Below are 21,558 nucleotides of genomic sequence, written 5' to 3' on the forward strand. Positions count from 1 at the left end.
TGGGTTGGCCCAATTGACATTTCTATCTATATATACGATTTAACTATGTATTTATGTAGTTTTGTGAATTTAGTTCTATATTTATGTTGTTTTTGGGAAGGAACGAGGTGTTGGATTATGTATTTATGTTGCATACTAACATATTTTAATCAGTTTACATATTTAAAATATTACTACTATATTTTTAAGAAAATTTTACATCGATTCTTTTATTATAATAATTTTTATATCTCTAAGAAAATATTATAATATATTATGTATATCAATTAATTTATTATAATAATATCTATATATTTAAAGAATTATGTTACATCGATTCCATTTATTAATAATTTTGATTTAATTGTAATTGTAATTGTAAGGCAAAATTTCAAGAAAATTGAGAGCTTAATTGTAAAAATATTTAGTCCTTAATTTATATAGTCGAGAGCTTAATATAAATTGAATTAAAATAAAGATTTTTTGATTTCTTTCCCAATGATTTGAGGTGATATTTTCATTTTCGCCGCATCACAAATAATCAGCCGCTACACACTCATTGGGCTCTGGCTCTGCAGTCTGCAAATCAATCGTCAACAATGGCATTCGCGTCTTCCCTCTCTCCGTCCTATTCCGTACCATCTCTTTCTTCTAAGCCCAAGAATTCCATCACAACACTCCACAAGATCCACCCTTTCTCTTTCCTCCACCGCGCCTCCATTTTCAGGTATTGATGGTTCCGCGAATTTCTGATGTTAGTGAATGCAGGAAGATGCAGATCACGACACAGAGATTTACGTGGTTCGATTTACTGAGGTAAATCTACGTCCACGGGAAGAAAAGAGGGCAGAGTTGTATTGCTTGATCTGTTTTTTACAGCTTACAATACAGACTTGCTATTTGATCTTTTATCTCTAGAGAGCTTAACAGAACTTAACCTTATCTATCTGATCTAGGTTCTATTTATACATTGAACCAAGATCGTGGCATGCAGCACTATTTACTAGGCAGTGGATGTCGTGGAGATCGTGGCGATCTTGCATGGGTCCACTATCCTGCATGAGTTAAAGACTGCTTGACACCACTAAATAGATCGTGGGCGTAGTGGAGGTGGAAATCCTGCATGAGTCCACTATCTCCTAGTTCGGTCGAATACTGAGACCGAACTGCTGAATTATTGCCGAGCAGCTTTTGCCGATCTGAGAGTAGAGCTTGATGCCGACCTGAGAGCAGAGTTTGATTGGTTGGCTTTTACCGAGCTGTAGGCTGGGGCCGAACTCTTTGGTCGTGCCGAACTGAACTCTGATACTCTTTAGTCATGCCGAACTGATACTCTTTCTTGGGCTTTAGGCTGATGGGCTTTACTGCTGTTGGGCTTGTTTAGTACGTACTCCATCACTACCCCCCCCGAAAAGCGAAGTGAATCACTTCGGCATTCTGGATAAAGGTACGGGGTAAGTTGATGTTTGTCCTCGGTCTTATGAAGTGAACTCTTCTTTGACCGGACTTGGTTTGTGTCCTAATTTGGCGAGTTTTATCGCTCGGATCGGACTTTCCGTTGTCCTAATTTGGGGATCGGACTTTCCCTTGTCCTAATTCGGCGAGTTTTATCGCGTGGATCGGACTTTCCCTTGTCCTAATTCAGGCAAGTTTTATCGCGTGAATCGGACTTTTGTTGCAGTTCGTTTCAGACGAAGTGCTTGATTCTTAAGCTGAATTGTGGTCTTGTATCCTCTTTAGAAGCTTGGACTTCACAATCGTTGGCTTATTGCAGTTCGTTTTAGACGAACTACTTGTTTAAGCTGAATTGTGGTCTTGTATCCTCTTTAGAAGCTTTGACTCAATCGTTGGCTTGTATATGTTCTAAGAAGGGGATCAGCCTTCGAAGAACAAGATACCTCAGTAACATTTGTAAGAGACGACACGCACATAGACAGACAAAACACACCGGATTGTCTCTTACAAATGGAACTTCTTGAGGTTGGAAATGTGCCATGTTCGGGGTACCTGTTCTCCTGACATGTGAGCCAATTTGTAAGACCCTTTGCCGAGGACTTCTGACACCCGATACGGACCTTCCCATGTGGGTTCGAGCTTGCCCAGCTTTTCTGCTCGGCTTACTTCGTTGTTTCTCAAGACGAGATCTCCCACTTGAAATTGCAGCTTCTTCACCCTTTGGTTGTAATACCGGGCTACTTGCTCCTTGTACTTGGCTGCTTTTATGCATGCCAATTCTCTTCTTTCTTCGGCAAGATCTAGCTCGGCTCTCAGTCCGTCGTCATTCATTTCTGCTGAGAAGTTTAGAGTTCGGGGACTAGGTATGCCGATCTCCACCGGAATCACGGCTTCAGTGCCGTAAACAAGACTGTACGGAGTTTCACCGCTGGAGGTTGTGGGTGTAGTTCGGTAGGACCATAGGACTTGAGGGAGATTTTCTACCCATTGTCCTTTGGCTTGTTCTAACCGAGCTTTTAACCCTTTCACCAGGATACGATTTGTTACCTCCGTTTGTCCGTTTGCTTGTGGATGAGAGACCGAAGTGAACCGCTGTTGAATATTCAGCTCTTGGCACCAATTCTTGAACGTCTTGTCGGTGAACTGAGTCCCGTTATCCGAGATGAGGATGTGGGGTATGCCAAATCGGCACACTATGTTCTTCCAGACGAAGTCCAATGCCTTTGAGCTCGTTATCGCAGCTAATGGTTCAGCTTCCACCCACTTCGTAAAGTAGTCCACGGCAACGATAAGGAATTTCATTTGCCGAGGAGCTTGAGGAAGTGGTCCCACTATGTCTATGCCCCATTGCATGAAAGGCCAAGGGCTTTGCATAGTGTATAGATCGGTCTGCGGCATCCTTGGGACATTTGCATGAATTTGGCACTTCGTACACTTCTTGACGAGCTGCACTGCCTCTAGTACCATGGTTGGCCAATAATATCCCCATCTCAGAACTTTTTTAGCTAAAGCTCTGGCTCCGATGTGGCTACCGCACGATCCTTCATGAACTTCTCTGAGGATGTAGTCCGTCTCTTCTGGTCCTACGCACCGCAATAACGGCTGGAGGTAAGACTTTCTAAAGAGGACTCCTTCATGAAGTTCGTACCGAAGTGCTCGGCACGTGATCTTCCGAGCTTCTCTCTTATCCTCGGGCAATTGTCCTTGATTCAGATACTGCAAGATCGGCGTCATCCAGTTCGGCGAGCTGGATACTGAATGTACCTCGGCTTCATCAATGCTTCGATGCATTAATTCTTCCGCCTTTGAGCTCGGATCTGAGGCCAACTTACTTAAGGTATCTGCTCGGCTATTTTCCGCTCTGGGAATGCGGATTATCCGAAAATAGGAGAAACTTCGGCTGATGCTTTGCGCTTTGTCCAAATACTTCTTCATTCTCTCGTCACGAGCTTCACTTGTACCCAACATGTGATTTACTATGACTTGTGAATCACAATGGACTTTGAGAGATTTGACGAGCAGACTTTGCGCTAACTGGAGTCCGGCAAGGAGGGCTTCGTATTCGGCTTCGTTATTAGTGGTTGGGAATGAGAACCGAAGTGAATAGGTTACCTCGTGTCCATCGGGAGCGATAAGCAGAATACCAGCTCCACTTCCCGTTTTATTCGAAGCTCCATCTACGAATCCGCTCCAGCAGTCCGGCGGCTCTTCTTCGGATTCCAAGGGCTGTGCTAGTTCGGCCTTGGCGGAATTTTTCTGTTCGGCAATGACAGGGATTGCTTGATCGAACTTTGCTTCTGCAAGAAAATCTGCCAAGGCTTGTCCCTTGATGGCTTTCCGAGGTAGATATTCAATTGTGTGCTCTCCCAACTCTATAGCCCACTTGGCGATTTTGCCCGATGCTTCTGGTTTGGTCAACACTTGCCGAAGTGGCAGATCAGTTAAGACGCATACCTTGTGAGCATAGAAGTATGGCCGCAGTCTCCTTGCTGCATTTACTAACGCCAGAGCAATTTTTTCCAGAGGTTGATACCTTGTTTCTGGATCTCTTAATGCTCGGCTTGTAAAGTAGATGGGAAACTGCTTTAGGCCTTCTTCTCGTACAAGCACCGCGCTAATGGTTTGATCGGATGCCGCTAAGTATAAGAAAATCACTTCGGCATCTGTTGGAGCAGAGAGAATTGGAAGCTCGGCTTAAATAACTTTTGAGCTCGTCAAAAGCCTTTTTCTGCTCTATGACTTCAGAGACGATTTAGTCTTCCCGGCAGGGAGAGCGTCAATAGTGAGGATTACTCCATCATATTGCGGCTCGTTATCGTCTTCGGGATCCTGTTGCCTTTTCGGATCCTGAGGGGCGCAGTTCGCACCTCCCTGCTTTTTGTTCTTTTTCGGCTGCTTGCTTTGGTATTTTTTTAACGTCCCTGCTTTCACAAGGGCATCAATACCTGCAGCCAAATGTCGGCACTCCTCGGTATCGTGACCGTAGTCTTGATGGAAGGAGCAATATTGATCCTGAGGTCGGCGCGCGGCCGATTTCGTCATCCGCCTTGGCTTTTCGAACATATCGGAATGCAGTTCGAAAATTTCCGCTCTTGACTTGTTCAATGGTACGAACTGAGCGGGCGGCTTCTCAGGATTGAGACGTGGTCCCAATCTGCCTTGTACCGGTGCCCTTTGAATTCTTTCAAAAGGAGTTCGGCGAGGAAGCACCTGGCCGCTTTGATCGGGCTTCTTTTTCTCTTCTCGGGATGAGCTGTCTAAAGACCGTTTTCGACGGTCTGCCTCATCCGCACGGGAAAACTGGTCCGCAATGTCCCACATTTCTTGAGCTGTTTGCGGACCGCACTCCACGAGCTTTCTGTAGAGAGCTCCGGGCAGGATTCCATTTTGGAATGCCGAAATGACAAGTAGATCGTTGAGATCATCTACTTGTAGGCATTCCTTGTGGAATCTCGTCAGGAAGTCGCTGATCTTTTCGTCGCGACCTTGACGTATAGAAAGCAGCTGAGCCGAAGTAATTCGGGCTTCCGCTTTCTGAAAGAACCTCCTGTGGAAAGCATCCATTAGATCTCGGTAGGATCTAATGCTGCCTTGAGGAAGGCTGTCGAACCACCTTCTCGCGTTCCCGATAAGAAGCTCGGGGAACAGCTTGCACATATGGACCTCATTGAGACCCTGGTTCGCCATATTATACTGATAGCGTCCCAAGAAGTCATGAGGATCCACTAGCCCGTCATAAGTCATTGACGGTGTCCGGTAGTTCCGCGGCAAAGGAGTTCGGGTGATATCGTCCGAGAACGGAGTCTTTAATGCTCCGTACATGGCGAACCCGATATTTCTTCGGTACGGAGGAGATGGAGTTCTCCTGTGGTTCCGGTACCGAGGAGGAACAGGAACATGTCGGGGTTGAGGATTCTTTCTCCTGGAAGACACGTCACTACTGCGGTAGTGACTTTCATGTCTGGATGAGGAGGGAGAATCCGCCGTTGTCTTCTCCGGCTGTTGGCTCTTCTGCAGGAAGGTTAAGAACTCCTCCTGCTTCTCGGTCAAGAACAGCTTGACAGCTTCATTTAAATCGGGCTGCTGGGAAGACTCGGTGCGATGACTTCTGGAGTGGCTTGTTCCTTCTTCGTGAGAACCGGAGGTAGATGTCTCCCGAGGCCGTTTTTCAGACCTGCGAGCTGGACTAGCTTCCTCACGGTTATCACGAACGGTATTACGGGTAGTATGTGATCTGGTATGCATTTTTTTGGGGTGGAAAAAGGGTCAAAAATTCGCTTTATCACAAATTTGGTTCTCTGCTTCCCACAGACGGCGCCAGTGATGGTTCCGCGAATTTCTGATGTTAGTGAATGCAGGAAGATGCAGATCACGACACAGAGATTTACGTGGTTCGATTTACTGAGGTAAATCTACGTCCACGGGAAGAAAAGAGGGCAGAGTTGTATTGCTTGATCTGTTTTTTACAGCTTACAATACAGACTTGCTATTTGATCTTTTATCTCTAGAGAGCTTAACAGAACTTAACCTTATCTATCTGATCTAGGTTCTATTTATACATTGAACCAAGATCGTGGCATGCAGCACTATTTACTAGGCAGTGGATGTCGTGGAGATCGTGGCGATCTTGCATGGGTCCACTATCCTGCATGAGTTAAAGACTGCTTGACACCACTAAATAGATCGTGGGCGTAGTGGAGGTGGAAATCCTGCATGAGTCCACTATCTCCTAGTTCGGTCGAATACTGAGACCGAACTGCTGAATTATTGCCGAGCAGCTTTTGCCGATCTGAGAGTAGAGCTTGATGCCGACCTGAGAGCAGAGTTTGATTGGTTGGCTTTTACCGAGCTGTAGGCTGGGGCCGAACTCTTTGGTCGTGCCGAACTGAACTCTGATACTCTTTAGTCATGCCGAACTGATACTCTTTCTTGGGCTTTAGGCTGATGGGCTTTACTGCTGTTGGGCTTGTTTAGTACGTACTCCATCAGGTATCAACCACTAAACTCGATTCTCAATCAATGGGCGTTTTTTCCCGTGTTTGATTTTGCAGTGATATGTTGTGTGCCACCTCATGCAACTACTACAAGCTCCAATCATTGAATTCCTAGCTTTTATGAATTTTCGATTTTTTAATCAATGGTCAAATTCTATGTGGGCTTGCAGTGTTTGGTGCCACAGCTAGTAATAACTATTTAGAAAATGGGTGAAAAAGTGATGTAGTATTTACTGTATTGATAAAATTTACGGTTTTCAGTTTTAGGTTTTGTGTTTTGTAATGACTATAAACTTGTAGTTACTTTCTTACTTAGCTAAACCTGCATACTTGTGCAAACTTTTCATCTTCAAAGCTGGAAACGTGCATTCTTGCTGATGTTGAATTTTATTTCTTGAGTTGCCAAGTTGGAATTTTGTGGTGATTTTTTTGTAAGTACCATTTAGTTGTAATTTATCTAACCCAACTCGTGAAGATAAATTTGGGTCTTTTTGTCACAGAGTGAGTTGCAGTTCTCAGTTACATGGAAGGGACTCGTCGAATTTTAATCTGTTTGCTTCAGTCAATAGTGCAGGTTTCTCTAAATATTTCCAATCAGTAGTACTTTACTAGAACTCATGGACCTGTATCTTGTAGTACTAATTAGATGTCCAAATTCCTAGATGTTTTACTGGACGACGCTGTCGAGCAAGTTAGAGTTCCAAAAGGTGACACTTGGTCCATTCATAAATTTGGGGGCACCTGTGTTGGAACTTCTGAAAGAATACAAAATGTTGCAAACATTGTTGTGAAGGATGAGTCGCAGAGAAAATTGGTTGTCGTGTCTGCAATGTCAAAGGTGACAGATATGATGTACGATCTCATTCACAAGGCTCAGGCTCGGGATGATTCCTATGTAACAGCCATGGATGCTGTTCTGGAGAAGCACCAGTTGACAGTAAGTGATCTGCTCAAGGGAGATGATCTGAATAAATTCCTGGCACGGTTGCATGAGGATGTAATTAACCTGAAGGCAATGCTGCGTGCAATATACATTGGTATGTTTGTACGTAGAAAATCCAAAACATTCAGCTGAAATGGCCATACACAATTTGATATTTCCGATTTCTTTCCCCTAACAAAAAGTGGAATATGTGATTGAATCTATATGACCAAATTACTCTGTCTCGCATATACAAGAAAAAGCACTACTCAAAAGTCGTAGTTAGTCTGTGTTACCGAATTACGCTTTTGCATATCACTGATATGTCAATCTACACATGTTAAAAATGTAAATTTTGATTGTTAAAACTCTTAATTCTTGTCCCACATCGACTTGGTGATGATCCTAGCTCCTCTATATACGTGTGGATAACCCTCCCTCTTATAAGGCCTCTATACATTCGTCTTTCTTTGCTTTCACTAACTGAGATGACCTTTCCTTGATGTTTGAGTTGCATTTGATCCCTTTGCTTCATTCTTGCACCAGCATTGACCTGAATTCTTGATGTACTGCAGCTGGCCACGCAACTGAATCTTTTTCCGACTTTGTGGCTGGACATGGCGAGTTATGGTCTGCAGAGTTACTATCCGCGGTTATCAGAAAGGTGCTCCTTATTTTCTAGGCATTTCATTTTACGAGTTTTTTTTGTTACTTTCTAGTCGATTTTTCTTAATGGCATTCGCTTGGTTCATGTAGAGTGGGTTAAAATGTGCTTGCATGGACACTAGAGATGTTCTCGTGGTAAACCCTACAAGTTCTGATCAAGTTGACCCAGATTATGTGGAGTCAGGTCGAAGACTAGATAAGTGGTACTCCAAAAATTCATCTGACATTATTGTTGCGACTGGTTTTATTGCCAGTACACCTGAGAATATTCCCACAACTTTGAAGCGAGACGGAAGCGACTTTTCTGCTGCCATCATGGGTGCCCTGTTCAAAGCACGTCAAGTCACAATCTGGACAGACGTGGATGGTGTCTACAGCGCAGATCCCAGAAAAGGTTTGTTCTAATTTTCTGCATAATTAGGTTGTTGAACGCAAAAGTTCATTCTCAATAGTGCACTAGCATTTCAAGTCATTTGAGTAATATTCTACTTTCTCATCATCTGGCAGTTAGTGAGGCTGTGGTTTTGAACAATTTGTCTTATCAGGAGGCATGGGAAATGGTAAGACTTTTCTAGCTATGAGTCCTAGGTTTCGACAATGTATCATCAATATATTAACCAGTTTTGTACATGCAGTCATACTTTGGGGCAAACGTTTTACATCCTCGAACAATTATTCCTGTCATGAAATACGACATTCCAATTGTGATAAGAAATATTTTCAACCTCTCTGCACTGGGGACAACAATCTGCCGACATTCTGATTCTGAAAGTGAAGATGGGTTCGAGTCTGCAGTTAAAGGGTTTGCAACAATCGACAATTTGGCCCTTGTAAATGTTGAAGGGTGAGTTTTCCATTCATAGAATTATGATAATTGTGGACTATTTAGTCAATGCTCTGCTCGTTCGACTATTTAGTCAATGCTCTGCTCGTTCTTCCATTGTTGTTACATAGCGTTTAGTCACAATTATATTCTGCAGAACTGGAATGGCTGGGGTTCCAGGTACTTCTAGTGCTATTTTTGGCGCTGTGAAAGACGTCGGAGCAAATGTGATTATGATATCCCAGGTAGTTTTACTCACTTCTTTCTCCGATGCATATGTTAGCTTTTCATTGAGGATCTCATGAATCCTTCGACACAGGCCAGTAGTGAGCATTCTGTGTGTTTTGCTGTGCCTGAAAAAGAAGTCAGGGCTGTAGCTGCAGCGTTAGAGTCTAGATTTCGTGAGGCTTTGAGTGCTGGTCGTCTTTCTCAGGTACTTACATTTTCTGCAAGTGTAGGAACTGCTATAAAAGTTTCATCATGCCTGCTTAAAGAAAATGTAAGTGTTTTGTAGTGTGATTACATAATCCTTAGTGACGGTTGCAGATAATCTCGTGGTCATTGAATTCATTCTTTGATGTTGGAAGATTTACCTCATTATTTGAAGTACTTATTTGTTTGAAAACACATCACGGGTCCTCTGTCATTTGAAAAAGGATGCTAAACTACATCCGACCATTCGTACAAGTTCCTCCTCCCAATTTATTGTAGAAAATATTACCTTTGCATTTCAGATAGAATCTACTTCGACATATAAGCATATAAATTGGTATGATTCATTCTTTCGTTTATGCTTCAATAAGTGAATTACACTGGATGTGGATACAGAAGTTCAGATTAATATCACAAGTGGTTTTTCATTTATTTCTCCTCGCATCTATGTTTCATGTCACCCATTGTGATGTGAATGCACACTGACGTTATCAGTCATACATTTGGTGTGCCCTAAGAACCACTAATATTATTTTACCTTTAAAGTCTAATGTATGCAGAAGTGCAGCACTCTTTATACTACATGTTCTGAAATATTTGTAAGTTTAATTTCTCGATTACGTTGGACTTTCTACAGATTGCGGTTATTCCCAATTGTAGCATTTTGGCTGCAGTCGGCCAGAAAATGGCAAGTACCCCTGGAGTTAGTGCCACACTTTTCAACGCACTTGCCAAGGTTTGGAGACTTTCATAGTTTAGAAGTTTTATGTTATCTTCCTTTTACACATTTAATTATAACTATTGCTCTATGATGGAATAGTTATAAATACTAAGTACTCCCTCCATACACCGAAGATGTCCCACTTTCTTTTTTCGTCCATCCCAACCAAGATACCACTTACTTATTTATGAAATAAATTAAAATATTCAATTACCTTTTTATAGTATATCTTACTTTATTCCTCTTTCTTACTTTTAAACACTCAACAACTCTCTCTCTCTTCTTACTTAATTTTTCTCTCCTACTTTTAAACACTCAACAATCTTTCTCTTTCTTACTTTTTTCATTTTTCCTTCTTTAAAACATCAAACAACTTTTTCTCTCTATCCGTTAACTCCTTAAAATAAGATTCTTTAAATTCTTGTGCCACCCAAGGAAGAGGTCCTCTTCCTCGGGACAGAGGGAGTACTTATATACTGCTTATATACTGTTTCAGTAGTGTAACACTAACTTTTCACTAGAATTTTTTTACCTCTTCCTTGGGACAGAGGGAGTACTTATATACTGCTTATATACTGTTTCAGTAGTGTTACACTAACTTTTCACTAGAATTTTTTTTATAAAGATGTAAGATCTTAACCATGTCCTTCTACAGACTAATATCAATATACGTGCTATAGCCCAAGGCTGCTCCGAGTATAATGTTACTGTTGTTGTGAAACGAGAAGATTGTGTTAAGGCATTGCGAGCTGTGCACTCGAGATTTTATCTATCCAGAACTTCAATAGCAATGGGTATCATTGGACCAGGGTTGATTGGTGGCACATTCCTCGATCAGCTTAAGGAACAGGTATACTTGAAAATCAGCTTGTCTACTGCCCCGTAGGACCTTTTTACCCATCAAAGCTTGAACATTACCTATTTATTCTGTAAATTGGAAATCCTAGTGTTCTTAGAAGCAGAATGGATTATGGCTTGAACTGTGAGCTACCTTGTTATTTACTGATTGATTTCGTTTAGCATCTGTGTGACTTATTGACTTATTTCTGATCTTTCTTTCTCAAATTGATGAAGATTATGGCTCATCCAAACACTTACGTATTTCATCTAACCATGTAGGCAGCAGTTCTCAAGGAAAAGTCTAACATAGATCTTCGTGTGTTGGGTGTAACCGGATCAAAGACTATGCTCTTGAGTGATATGTAAGTTTCGTGAATTTAAGCACGATAACCAGTATGCACGATTTTGGTTTTGACAACCTAGTGTACCTGTATTTGAGTATTGCAGGGGAGTTGAGTTGTCGACATGGAGAGATCAACTGGAGGAAAACGGGGAAAAGGCTGACATGCAGAAGTTTGTTCAACATGTGCACGGCAATCATTTCATCCCAAACACTGTCATAGTAGATTGCACAGCAGACTCATCTATTGCGAGCCATTACCATGAGTGGTTGCGTCGAGGGATCCATGTGGTCACCCCAAATAAGAAAGCCAATTCAGGGCCACTTGAGCAGGTAATTGACTAATGATCGATACTACATCTGCAATAGTTGAAACTTATGTATAATACAACAGCAGGCAAATGATATTTTCTACAATTGATAATTGTACTGACAATTTTACTCTATTTTGAATCACTCTTATTTTTAGTATTTGAAGCTGAGAACTCTTCAGCGACAGTCGTACACTCATTACTTTTACGAAGCAACTGTTGGTGCTGGTTTACCAATCATTAGCACTTTGCAAGGACTCCTTGAAACTGGGGATAAAATATTACAAATTGAAGGCATTTTCAGGTTAGTGTTCGACATGTTTCTTCTGTAGCTTTATTTCAAGGAAGTTTGGCATCAGACATCTCCCAGTTCGTCAGCAAGAAAAGCTTTGGGCTATTTGTAAGTTTCTATGGACTGACTTTACTTTACAATTGCTCATACAGTGGGACTCTAAGTTATATATTTAACAACTTCGAGGGTGCACGAGCATTTAGTGAAGTGGTGAAGGAGGCAAAAGAGGCAGGTTATACCGAACCTGATCCAAGAGACGATTTATCTGGGACAGATGTTGCTAGAAAGGTACTGTCTTTAAACTCTAAAATTAATAGAAAATCCTCAGACAACAAATTCTCCTCGGAGGTTTACCCGTTTTACCTTTGCTACTAGTTTCATTTTCTTTTCTGCAACTCCAGTGAGATTTTGAATGGCGCAGGTGATAATCCTTGCCCGAGAATCTGGGTTGAAGCTGGAACTATCAGACATTCCCATTCAGAGTCTAGTGCCGGAACAACTGAAGGCATGAACATACTCAATTAACAAGGGTCCTCGACCACTAGTCTGTATCTCTGATTCGATTTTCTAATGCCTTGTGCCAGGATGTTGTCTCGGCTGAGGAGTTTATGGAGCAGCTCCATAAGTACGATCCAGACCTCGCGAAGCAAAGGCAGGAGGCTGAAGCTACTGGAGAAGTAAGCACTTTTAAGCTTTATTTTCAGAAAGCATGCAAAACTCTTGAATAATAAACCAGTGAACAACTCTCCAATGATTTGGTGAAATAAGTACTCCCTCCGCTTCTTCATAGTTGAGGCAAAACTTTTCGGCACGGAGTTTAAGAAAGGGATGTTGAATGTGCTAAATAAATAGATAAAAAGTAAGAGAGGGAAAAAAGTAGAGAGAATAAAGTAGAAAGTGAATAAAGTAGAGAGAATAAAGTAAGAGAGAGTAAAGTAAGAAAGAGAAAAAAGTTACTATATAGGGAAATGACTCAACTATGAGGGAACTTCCCAAAATGGAAAAATGACTCAACTATGGAGAAACGGAGTGAGTACAAAATTCAAAACTATATGCCTCCTGCTGCGACACCTCCCTTGTTTGTGCACTTATGATGATCTTGAAATATTTGAAGGTTTTGAGATACGTTGGAGTAGTGGATGTCATCAACCAGAGAGGAACAGTTGAGCTGCGGAGATATAAGAAGGAACATCCGTTCGCCCAACTTTCTGGATCTGACAACATAATAGCATTCTCAACTCGGAGGTACGAGAAGCAGCCACTGATTGTCCGTGGCCCTGGTGCTGGAGCTGAGGTGACGGCTGGTGGAGTATTCAGCGACATATTGCGCCTTGCATCATATCTTGGCGCGCCATCATAAGCTCAACGACTGATGATCTTGATCCGAACAAGGGTTACACCTAAACCAGTTTGTGCCTGCCATTTTGTCTCTTCCATGTCCAAGTCCAAGCCCGAGCCTGGTAGCCAGACGCGTCTCTGTGTCCTGTTTCCTGTGAGATTTCGTGGCCTAGACGACAGGCATAACTACGTATTCGACTAAGATAGTAGTATGAGGTATCCTAGAGGAATGGGGTTATATGTCTTCAGTAGAAGTAACGAGACTGACTTGACTCATGTCTCGACGGATCAGCCCAAAGGAAAAACAGTGGATCGCATACCGAAGTTACTTTTTGAAAAAATGCTCAATAAGAGTAGTTCTTCATTTACACCTGCCCACCAATTAAGCTGTGTTTTAAAAAATGATCAATAAGGAGTAGTTCTCTATTTACACCCTGACTTATTCGATTAAGAAAGAAATAGTAGTATATAGTACTAATTAAATTGCACTTTATCATTCGGCAAAGAGAATTTAGGCTAAAATTAACTCCTGGTTGAGTTTCACACACCACAATCCTGGATTATGATTGTTGATAGGAGACGAAATAAATTCTAGTCAAATTTGTGGTTGTACATTTGCACAATGTCAAAATCCCCTATACATGTACACAAACACTCAACAGTGAACACTCTGTATCCTCTCAATTTTCTGATCACTTTATAAAAATAAAAACATGCATTTGTAGTAATTTCTTCTAGAATCGGAATAGATTCCACTAGTAGATTCTGTAATCAACTAGATTACACAAAAAAACTAAACTTAACACATAAATCTAGAAGTGAGTACATCCCAATATTCTGTTATCCTTCATCTTCATCAGCCTCATTCAATCCCACTTCTCACCACCTTCACATAAAATGCCCACCATTACTTTAACTAGAACAGCGCCGCAGAGACCTCCGTGCCTCAGCCTCTCCTCGGCCACCTCCGCCGCAGCTCCCCTGCAAAGATCCAATTTTTGCTTCACTTTGTTGGGTTTTAAGCCGAAGCGCTTCCATTTCTTGAAGCCATGTTCTGCACTAAGAGAAACCAAGAAGTCACTGCAGCAAACGCTTCCCAAGACTCCCAACTCAGCTCCACAGAGCCTCAAGAGATTCTTGAATTTAAACCCCAAGATTGAGAATGGTGAGAATAGGGGTGGCGATGCAGCGGAGGAGGAGGACGCCACCGCCGCGGTTAAAGGCACAATCTTGGCGGGACTTCTGCTTGTGGGCGTTGTTGGTGGATTTGGGGTTGTTGGATATGTGTATAGAGAGCAGATCAATGCTTTCTTAACCCAGTTTTCTGGCTTCGTTGAAGGTGGTTTTTTTAGCCTTTTAGGTGGTGTTCGGTTTCCAAGATAAAATGATATCAAGATACAATCTAGGATAGAGTTGTGAGATTATTTTAGTCGCAAAGGGTTAGTTATAACTGATTATCTCATGATTATCCATCTAGGATTGAGTTGTGGTATGGAATATCATGAACCAAACACACTACAATTTAATCCCGGGATACAATCTTGCAAACCGAACACCCCCTTAGTTGTTTTGTTATGATTATTAGTTTACATGTAGATTAAAGATTGGATCTTTTGCTTGGTTTCTGCAGTGGGAAGAGCAGTCTCAACTTGAATGTATGTTGTAGTAAGACATAAATATAATGAACGAGTTTAGGGAAAATGAGGTTTTCTTGATTTGATATTTTCTTGTGAACGAATGACTGTGATCTGTTTGATCATTGTTGTGGTTAGTTTGTGATGAGTATTGTGATTAGTGTTGGAATCTTTTGCTTGGTATCTGTGGTGGGGAGAGCAATCTCAGCTCAAATGGTTGTAAACGAGGTTTTCTTGATACGATAAATGTATGCTTGGGATGAATGAGATCTGTCTGAAGATGACAATGATGCATACTAGCTGGTTTTTGTGTGGTGGAAGTTTGATTGATTTATGATTAGTTTGAGATGAGCAGTGTGATTTAGTGTTGGAACGAGGATTACTTCAGATGGCCTTATTTTACCTTTTTAGTTGTGATACTTTATCTGGTTTCAAACACAGTTTCTTCTCTTGTGACATACTGCTTTTGAAATGTAACTTTGGGGTATTATTACAATCTAATATTCTAGAAGATTGCTCTAGGAATAAGCGTTGCGTGACAACCAGGAAGTAGCTCGATTATAGGGCGATTCTATAGAATTAACTCATGCTTGCTATAACTGGCACTCCTCCATTCGAACTCTAGTTTACTACAGGGGGCTATTTGATCAGCTTCGTCTTTGCAAATCTTGAATAAATCTACGGATGTTACCCTCATCTTTTTGTTCTAAAAACTCTGTTTGCTTCTAATGCCTTGTTGTTTACTATATTCAGGCTACGGTGCAGCGGGATATGCTCTTTTCGTTGCAGTTTATGCAGGATTAGAAGTAAGAAACCAGATATCTTGTTGAGCCTGACTACTGTTTAATATTCGCTACTTGAGCTATCTTCATCTGCAAATATTGGCATCAAATCTTATTATATGTTATAGATGGTCTTTATTGTTTGCTCGACTCTTAGAACTATCAGCTGTCTTAAATTCGCGATGAATTGATGCAAGTTACTGTGTGTGCTGTAGATTCTTGCATTACCAGCCATTCCATTGACTATGTCCGCTGGTCTTCTCTTCGGCACGTTTACTGGGACAATTATCGTCTCTATTAGTGGCACGGTGAGTTTCAAATAGATTGGATAGATAACGATGCAAACTGTGTATTAAGCCATCTTACTTTCATTCAGGTTGCAGCCAGCATCGCGTTCCTAATTGCCAGATATTTTGCTCGTGAACGAATTCTAAAGCTTGTTGAAGGGAACAAGAAATTTCTTGCAATAGACAAAGCCATTGGGGAAAACGGTTTTAAGGTTGTTACTCTGCTCCGTTTGAGCCCGTTGCTGCCATTCTCTCTTGGAAATTACCTCTATGGACTTACATCAGTCGAATTCATCCCATACGTCTTGGGAAGGTCAGCTTCCTCTTTTTTCTCTTTCATGTGTACTTATGTTCTGCTCTCAAAACTTGCATTTCTTGGAAGTGAGCATTTGCACGATTCTCGTGGTTTGAGAGACCATCTTCTTCGCTTACGAAGTTACTGTTTTGAGCGAGCATGTTGATACGAATCCCTCTTCGTGCAGTTGGCTAGGTATGCTCCCAGGTACATGGGCATATGTGAGTGCTGGCGCTTTTGGTCGAGCTATACTTGTGAGTCTCTAACCTTGAGGCGTCGATATCTTCTATTTTTGTGTCAAATGTGAAGTTTGCTTCGTCTTTCATCAATCCAAGAATTTGGGATTTTGCTCCTATGCTTATTACAACCATAGAAACAAAGTGGCAACTATTTCTCAAGAATCTCCTAATGGGGGATATCGCCGTGCTTGTTCACGAGCTAATGACACGTTTTCTTGCTTGCTCTTCTCCAGCAAGAGGAGTCTGAGCTAAGAGGGCTAACCGGAGGGAACGGACAGCTATGGACACTTGGGATTGGGCTATTAGCGACGGCGCTAGCAGCAACGTATGTGACAAGGCTGGCCCAGGTACTAGTCCGGATTTCTGGTAAATTGTCGCCCGCGGCTCATGATGAATCCCGACAATTTGTGCCCGAGTTTTTTAGTTGTCATCTGAAGTGAGTCTTGTTTATTTGTTGATGCAGGATGCTGTGAAAGATATCGAGTAGATAAGGTGGAACATGGCATCAAATGTTGATAGATACCATGTATATATTGAGAACTACTTCATCAACAAAATACTACTAGTATCTTCTCCATAATTAGTATGATTCTGCTATACTAGTTTTTTTTTAATCTACTTTCTTCACATTTTTTAAACTGTGCTCGAATCAAAATGAGCATACATTACAGATAGAGGGAGTAGTTTTCAGTTAACACGACCAAATATATATAGTTTTGAGATATGAAGCTAGGCTCCGTTGCTAACTATCATAAGGCATCACCAGTGGGGCGCCTAAAGCCCGCCCTATGCACCGCTACGTCAGTATTTTATCTTCTTACCATTCCACCTGCAGTGGGGCGCCCTATAGGTTTTGCTATTGTTTTGTTAATTAATTTAAATGTTTTCAAATATATAAATGCAAATTAATTAAAAAACACAACGATTAAATGAAAAACGGCAAATACTACATTGATTAAAAAAAAGTTGAGAGTGGAAAACTGAATCGAAAGGTTACAAATGAAATGTGGGGTAGAGGTATTTATATAAACACAATTTTTGAATTTAAAAAATAAAAAAAATAAAAAATGCGTTGCATCGTCCGCGCTTTGTCCGCGGACTAAGCTTAGGGCGAGGACAACGCATCGTCCATCGCCCGCGCACCCACAGTGGCGGACGATGGCGCGCCCGATGCATCCGGCGGCCTATTGTTCGCCCCACTGTGAATGCCCTAAATTGCTAACGGTTAGCTATGTCAACGGTAAACACGAAGACATAATAATATCAGTTTTTAAATCATTTTCAATAAATACTCATATTCCTCTTTTTTTTTTTTTGGCAACAATCGACCAAGAGGGATTTAAAAATTAATACTCCTATAATGCACTGCACAATTAAAAATAACATAATTTATTTATTAGAGATGTTGAGTTAATGTATTTTATGCTATTAATGAAAATTAAATATGATAAATGAAAAATCAATAACATCAAGAACATACTCTATTCGCTCTGCCCATAATGGTTAAAAATTAGAAAAACCCAAAATCCGCTACTCCTTCGGCCACATCCTCCCCTGCTGCGCCGGAATCCTCAATAACTGGGTGGTTGCTGGTTGCGCTAGTTCCAATTATTCAATTTCAAAACATACGGTGACTATTTCTCACTTCATTTGACATGCTTGTTTTATTTTTCAGATTTTTCTCTGAGATTTTAAACCTTTGTATGAAACGAAATCGGTATTGTTTGTGCTGTGAAATAAGATACGACGGATTCTTATGCTATGTTATTGAATGTTTGGAGGTGTGTTTTGGTCGATCTGCATTCTGCAAGATCATCAAAATTACAATTTTCATGTTTATGTTTAAATTTCGAAGCTTGTGAGTAATGTGCTTCGGCTTCTAGGGAATACGACTGGTATTGACTGTTGTTAGGGCTTTTGCATATTTGAATTACCTGAGATATTTTACTAGATATATTAAACCCTAAGCTCGAGCTAGGTTGAGCTAGGTTCGGTTTACTTAAAAATTAAAATAAACCTTAAATGATCCAATTGCAAGAATAGGAATTTTGTAACAGATTGAGCTAGGGCTCAAGTAAAGAAGGCTGAGCTCTTAGAAAATGTAAAGGAGTTGAGTTGAGCTGCGCTGGGCTTGAGCTTGAGATAGTATGTTTATGTCTCAGCTTTGCTTTACTACACCTGTACTAATCCCCTGCTGCTCCCGGTATCCAGACCTACCCAATTCCCCTGACCGTCCACGGTCCATGAACACCGATCACCCACCTTGCTTATGTTTTGCAGATCATCTCTCTGTAGTTCATCCCTTGTTGGAAAAAAGACCCTTTTATAAAGGTGTGTCAAATGCTTTGAGATGTGTTTGTCAAAAGTTTGTTGTTGCAGATTTGCACACCTGTGATTGGAGATGAATTTGGTTTCCCGGTGTGAGTCAGACCATAGTTGGGATTTGGTTGAAAGGGAGGCGATGGTGGCGGTGGCTAAGGATGATAGAAGTGTGGCAATGTGGTTGGGGCTGTTTTGATTTGAAAGGGCGGCTTAGAAGATTAGGATAAATTTCTCATTCAGTTATTCTCATAAGTGTTTCCTTAGTTTATTTTAAATATTATGATGTGTATTTTAAAGAATTTGGCACGTAGGTTGATACATTTCTTGTGGTGTGATATGTTAGGCTTACTCTCACATTTGTTATGACCTTTAACCGATATTTGCTGGTTATTTCCTCTCAGAAAACCTTTTAAATCTCTTGTTAAAGAATTATTCATGCTGAACCTTGTATCATAATGTCCTAGCTCCTATATGATACAAAGGTTCAATCATTGTAATCCTTGTTGAGAAATGTTCAGAGCAGAGTGGCTGTAGGTGTTGGTGTAGCCTCAATATATATTTTTTTTTCCATTTTGAACTTATAATTTGGTCTGAAACTGGAAATTTGAAAATACTACTCCCTAATTGTGTTAGTCATATTCTGGTTATATTATTCATTTTTGAGATAGGAACTTAAGCACAAGGGGTTATATTTCTAGTGATGTTCATCGCTTCTTTTAAGTCGAGGGGCATGCCTTATAATATCTGACATTTGCATCCTCATTTCTGAATTGCCCTGCATATATTCGCACGTTGAGGAAGTATGATATATGATGCTGCCCTTCATGTTTAAACTATTCAGATTTTCCACCACCTTCTCAGGTTCGCGTTCAGATGCAATGGGAGCTTCCACTAAACCAAGGCTTTCAGGGATGCAGTTGCAAGTCCTTGCCTTATACAGAGGATTCTTACGAGCAGCACGCATGAAATCCCCTGAAGAGCGTAGCAGAATCGAAGCACTTGTGTCTCAAGAGTTCCGCCGGAACTCCTCACAGGTTGATCGTAAGAACTACCTCTACATCGAGTATTTAGTTCGGCGTGGAAAGAAGCAGCTTGATCAGCTCAAGAGCCCGGAAACTGTTGGATTGGCTTCCCTTAATGTTGAAGCTTCTCAAGCAAAAACATCTTAGCTTTTTTTTCAAAAATAAATTTTAACAAAATTATTGGAATGGCAATCTTATGATTGATAGGTTAGATGTTATGTGTGCATTTGTAACAATTGTTTAAGGTATTATCACATAGATATTTTTTTTAAAATAATCATTAAAGATGAGAGACTTATTCTTTTATTGTGATGATAATTACTGTTTCATTATTTTAGCTACTGATAGATGGTTCACAGTTCTTTCATGGGATATTTACTAATTTGGAACCTAATCTTTGGGGCATCAGTTTTTTTAAAAAAATAAAAAAATTAGACACCACAAAATAGCTAAAGGTTGGGGATTTTTTTTCTGAAAGTCCCAAAATACGTATTTAACAATCGCCAAAAAAATCTTTAATTGTGTCAAATTACTAATTTTGCTATCCACGTCAGATACTGATGTAGCTCACTCGTATTTGATTATGTCATGTTTAATAGTATTAATATATTTACACTAAATTTTGTGCCGCTGACATACTACTTAATTATAATATCAACAAATTATTCTATAGTAGGAATCCATTATTTAAAATTAATATGTTTTCTCTTTTTAACCCTGTCCTAATATTCCCATGATAACTTTAAGTAGCTGGCAAAATATTAGTAAAAAATTAACACTCGAAGTTAGGCCTATAATTAATTATAGACATATTCCTAGAAACATCAAACATCATCCTAAGGAACGTCTATAAATTTTATTCCATTTATTTAACAATATAAAATTATAGTGTGCAATCTGCACAAGAAAAGCACCAGCAAATCATAATGACTCTCTAATTTGAGAGGAAGAAGCAAAGATTTAATGCTATTTGGCATATATTCTTATAAAAAGAATTTCTACAATAGTTAGGTGTCATTTAATATAATTTATCCCAAAGAAAATATTATGCGTACAAACAAGGACAAGGAATATGTGCATTTGTAATTTATTAAGTCATATGGGATACATATAGCTAGGGATTAATTATACTTATATTGTTGCAAAAATACCAGTACAAGATTTGAAATTAAATTGCCAATGTTGCAAACTAGGGATTAAATGTTACAAACGAATGGTTTTAAAAACTGAAAAACAATCAATCTAATTCCGTCCCGTATTTTATTTCATTGCTATCTCAAAGAAGGAGGGATCTTTCACTTTGAATCCTCTACTGATGATTCCGCGAATTATTGATGATGATGAATGCTCGTAAAAATAAATTACGACACGGTGAATTTACGTGGTTCGATTTACTGAGGTAAATCTACGTCCACGGGAAGAAGGGAGGGCAAGATTGTATTGCTTGATCTGGGATTACAGCTTACAACACAGACTTGCTATATGATTTTATCTCTAGAGAGCTTAACCCTTTTCTATCTGATCTAAGTTCTATTTATACATTGAACTAAGATCGTGGTTTGCAGCCCCACTAACAAGATCGTGGGTGAGCAATAACTGCTCAATAACTGCTTCATACCACTAAATAGATCGTGGGTATAGTGGAGATCGTGGAGGCCTTTCATGAGTCCACTAACTCCTAGTTCGGTCGAATGCTGAGACCGAACTGCTGGACTTTACCGATCAACTCTTGCCGATCTGAGAGGAGAGCTTGACTGGTCGGCTTTTACCGAGCTGTAGGCTGAGTCCGAACTCTTTGGTCGTGCCGAACTCTTTGGTGCCGAACAGATACTCTTTCTTGGGCTCTGGGCTGATGGGCCGTCAC

At 40.5% G+C, this 21,558-nt stretch overlaps 2 protein-coding genes across 3 annotated transcripts; both read left to right on the forward strand.

The window, feature by feature from the left end:
• Positions 1-519: 519 nt before the first annotated feature.
• On the forward strand, positions 520-13,481 carry LOC121781858 (bifunctional aspartokinase/homoserine dehydrogenase 2, chloroplastic-like). 2 transcript variants are annotated; one of them, XM_042179563.1, is made up of 18 exons: positions 520-706; positions 6,929-7,002; positions 7,091-7,465; positions 7,926-8,014; positions 8,107-8,410; positions 8,524-8,576; positions 8,652-8,860; positions 8,997-9,084; positions 9,159-9,272; positions 9,909-10,007; positions 10,648-10,842; positions 11,112-11,194; positions 11,280-11,505; positions 11,642-11,787; positions 11,928-12,063; positions 12,197-12,280; positions 12,360-12,452; positions 12,890-13,481. In XM_042179563.1, the coding sequence occupies exons 1-18, from the start codon at positions 579-581 to the stop codon at positions 13,133-13,135; spliced, it is 2,742 nt and encodes a 913-aa protein (XP_042035497.1). In that variant the 5' UTR covers positions 520-578; the 3' UTR covers positions 13,136-13,481. The 2 variants fall into 2 exon arrangements, with proteins under 2 accessions (XP_042035497.1, XP_042035502.1); XM_042179568.1 differs by lacking the exon at positions 520-706 and adding an exon at positions 6,365-6,423.
• Positions 13,482-13,800: 319 nt separating this feature from the next.
• LOC121781875 (TVP38/TMEM64 family membrane protein slr0305-like) lies at positions 13,801-17,024 on the forward strand. The gene is made up of 7 exons (XM_042179575.1): positions 13,801-14,452; positions 15,501-15,553; positions 15,745-15,837; positions 15,906-16,129; positions 16,299-16,365; positions 16,584-16,697; positions 16,814-17,024. The coding sequence occupies exons 1-7, from the start codon at positions 14,011-14,013 to the stop codon at positions 16,835-16,837; spliced, it is 1,017 nt and encodes a 338-aa protein (XP_042035509.1). The 5' UTR covers positions 13,801-14,010; the 3' UTR covers positions 16,838-17,024.
• The last annotated feature ends 4,534 nt before the right edge of the window (positions 17,025-21,558 follow it).

This window comes from Salvia splendens, chromosome 2 (genome assembly GCF_004379255.2).
Source record: "Salvia splendens isolate huo1 chromosome 2, SspV2, whole genome shotgun sequence".
Taxonomy (NCBI): domain Eukaryota; kingdom Viridiplantae; phylum Streptophyta; class Magnoliopsida; order Lamiales; family Lamiaceae; genus Salvia; species Salvia splendens.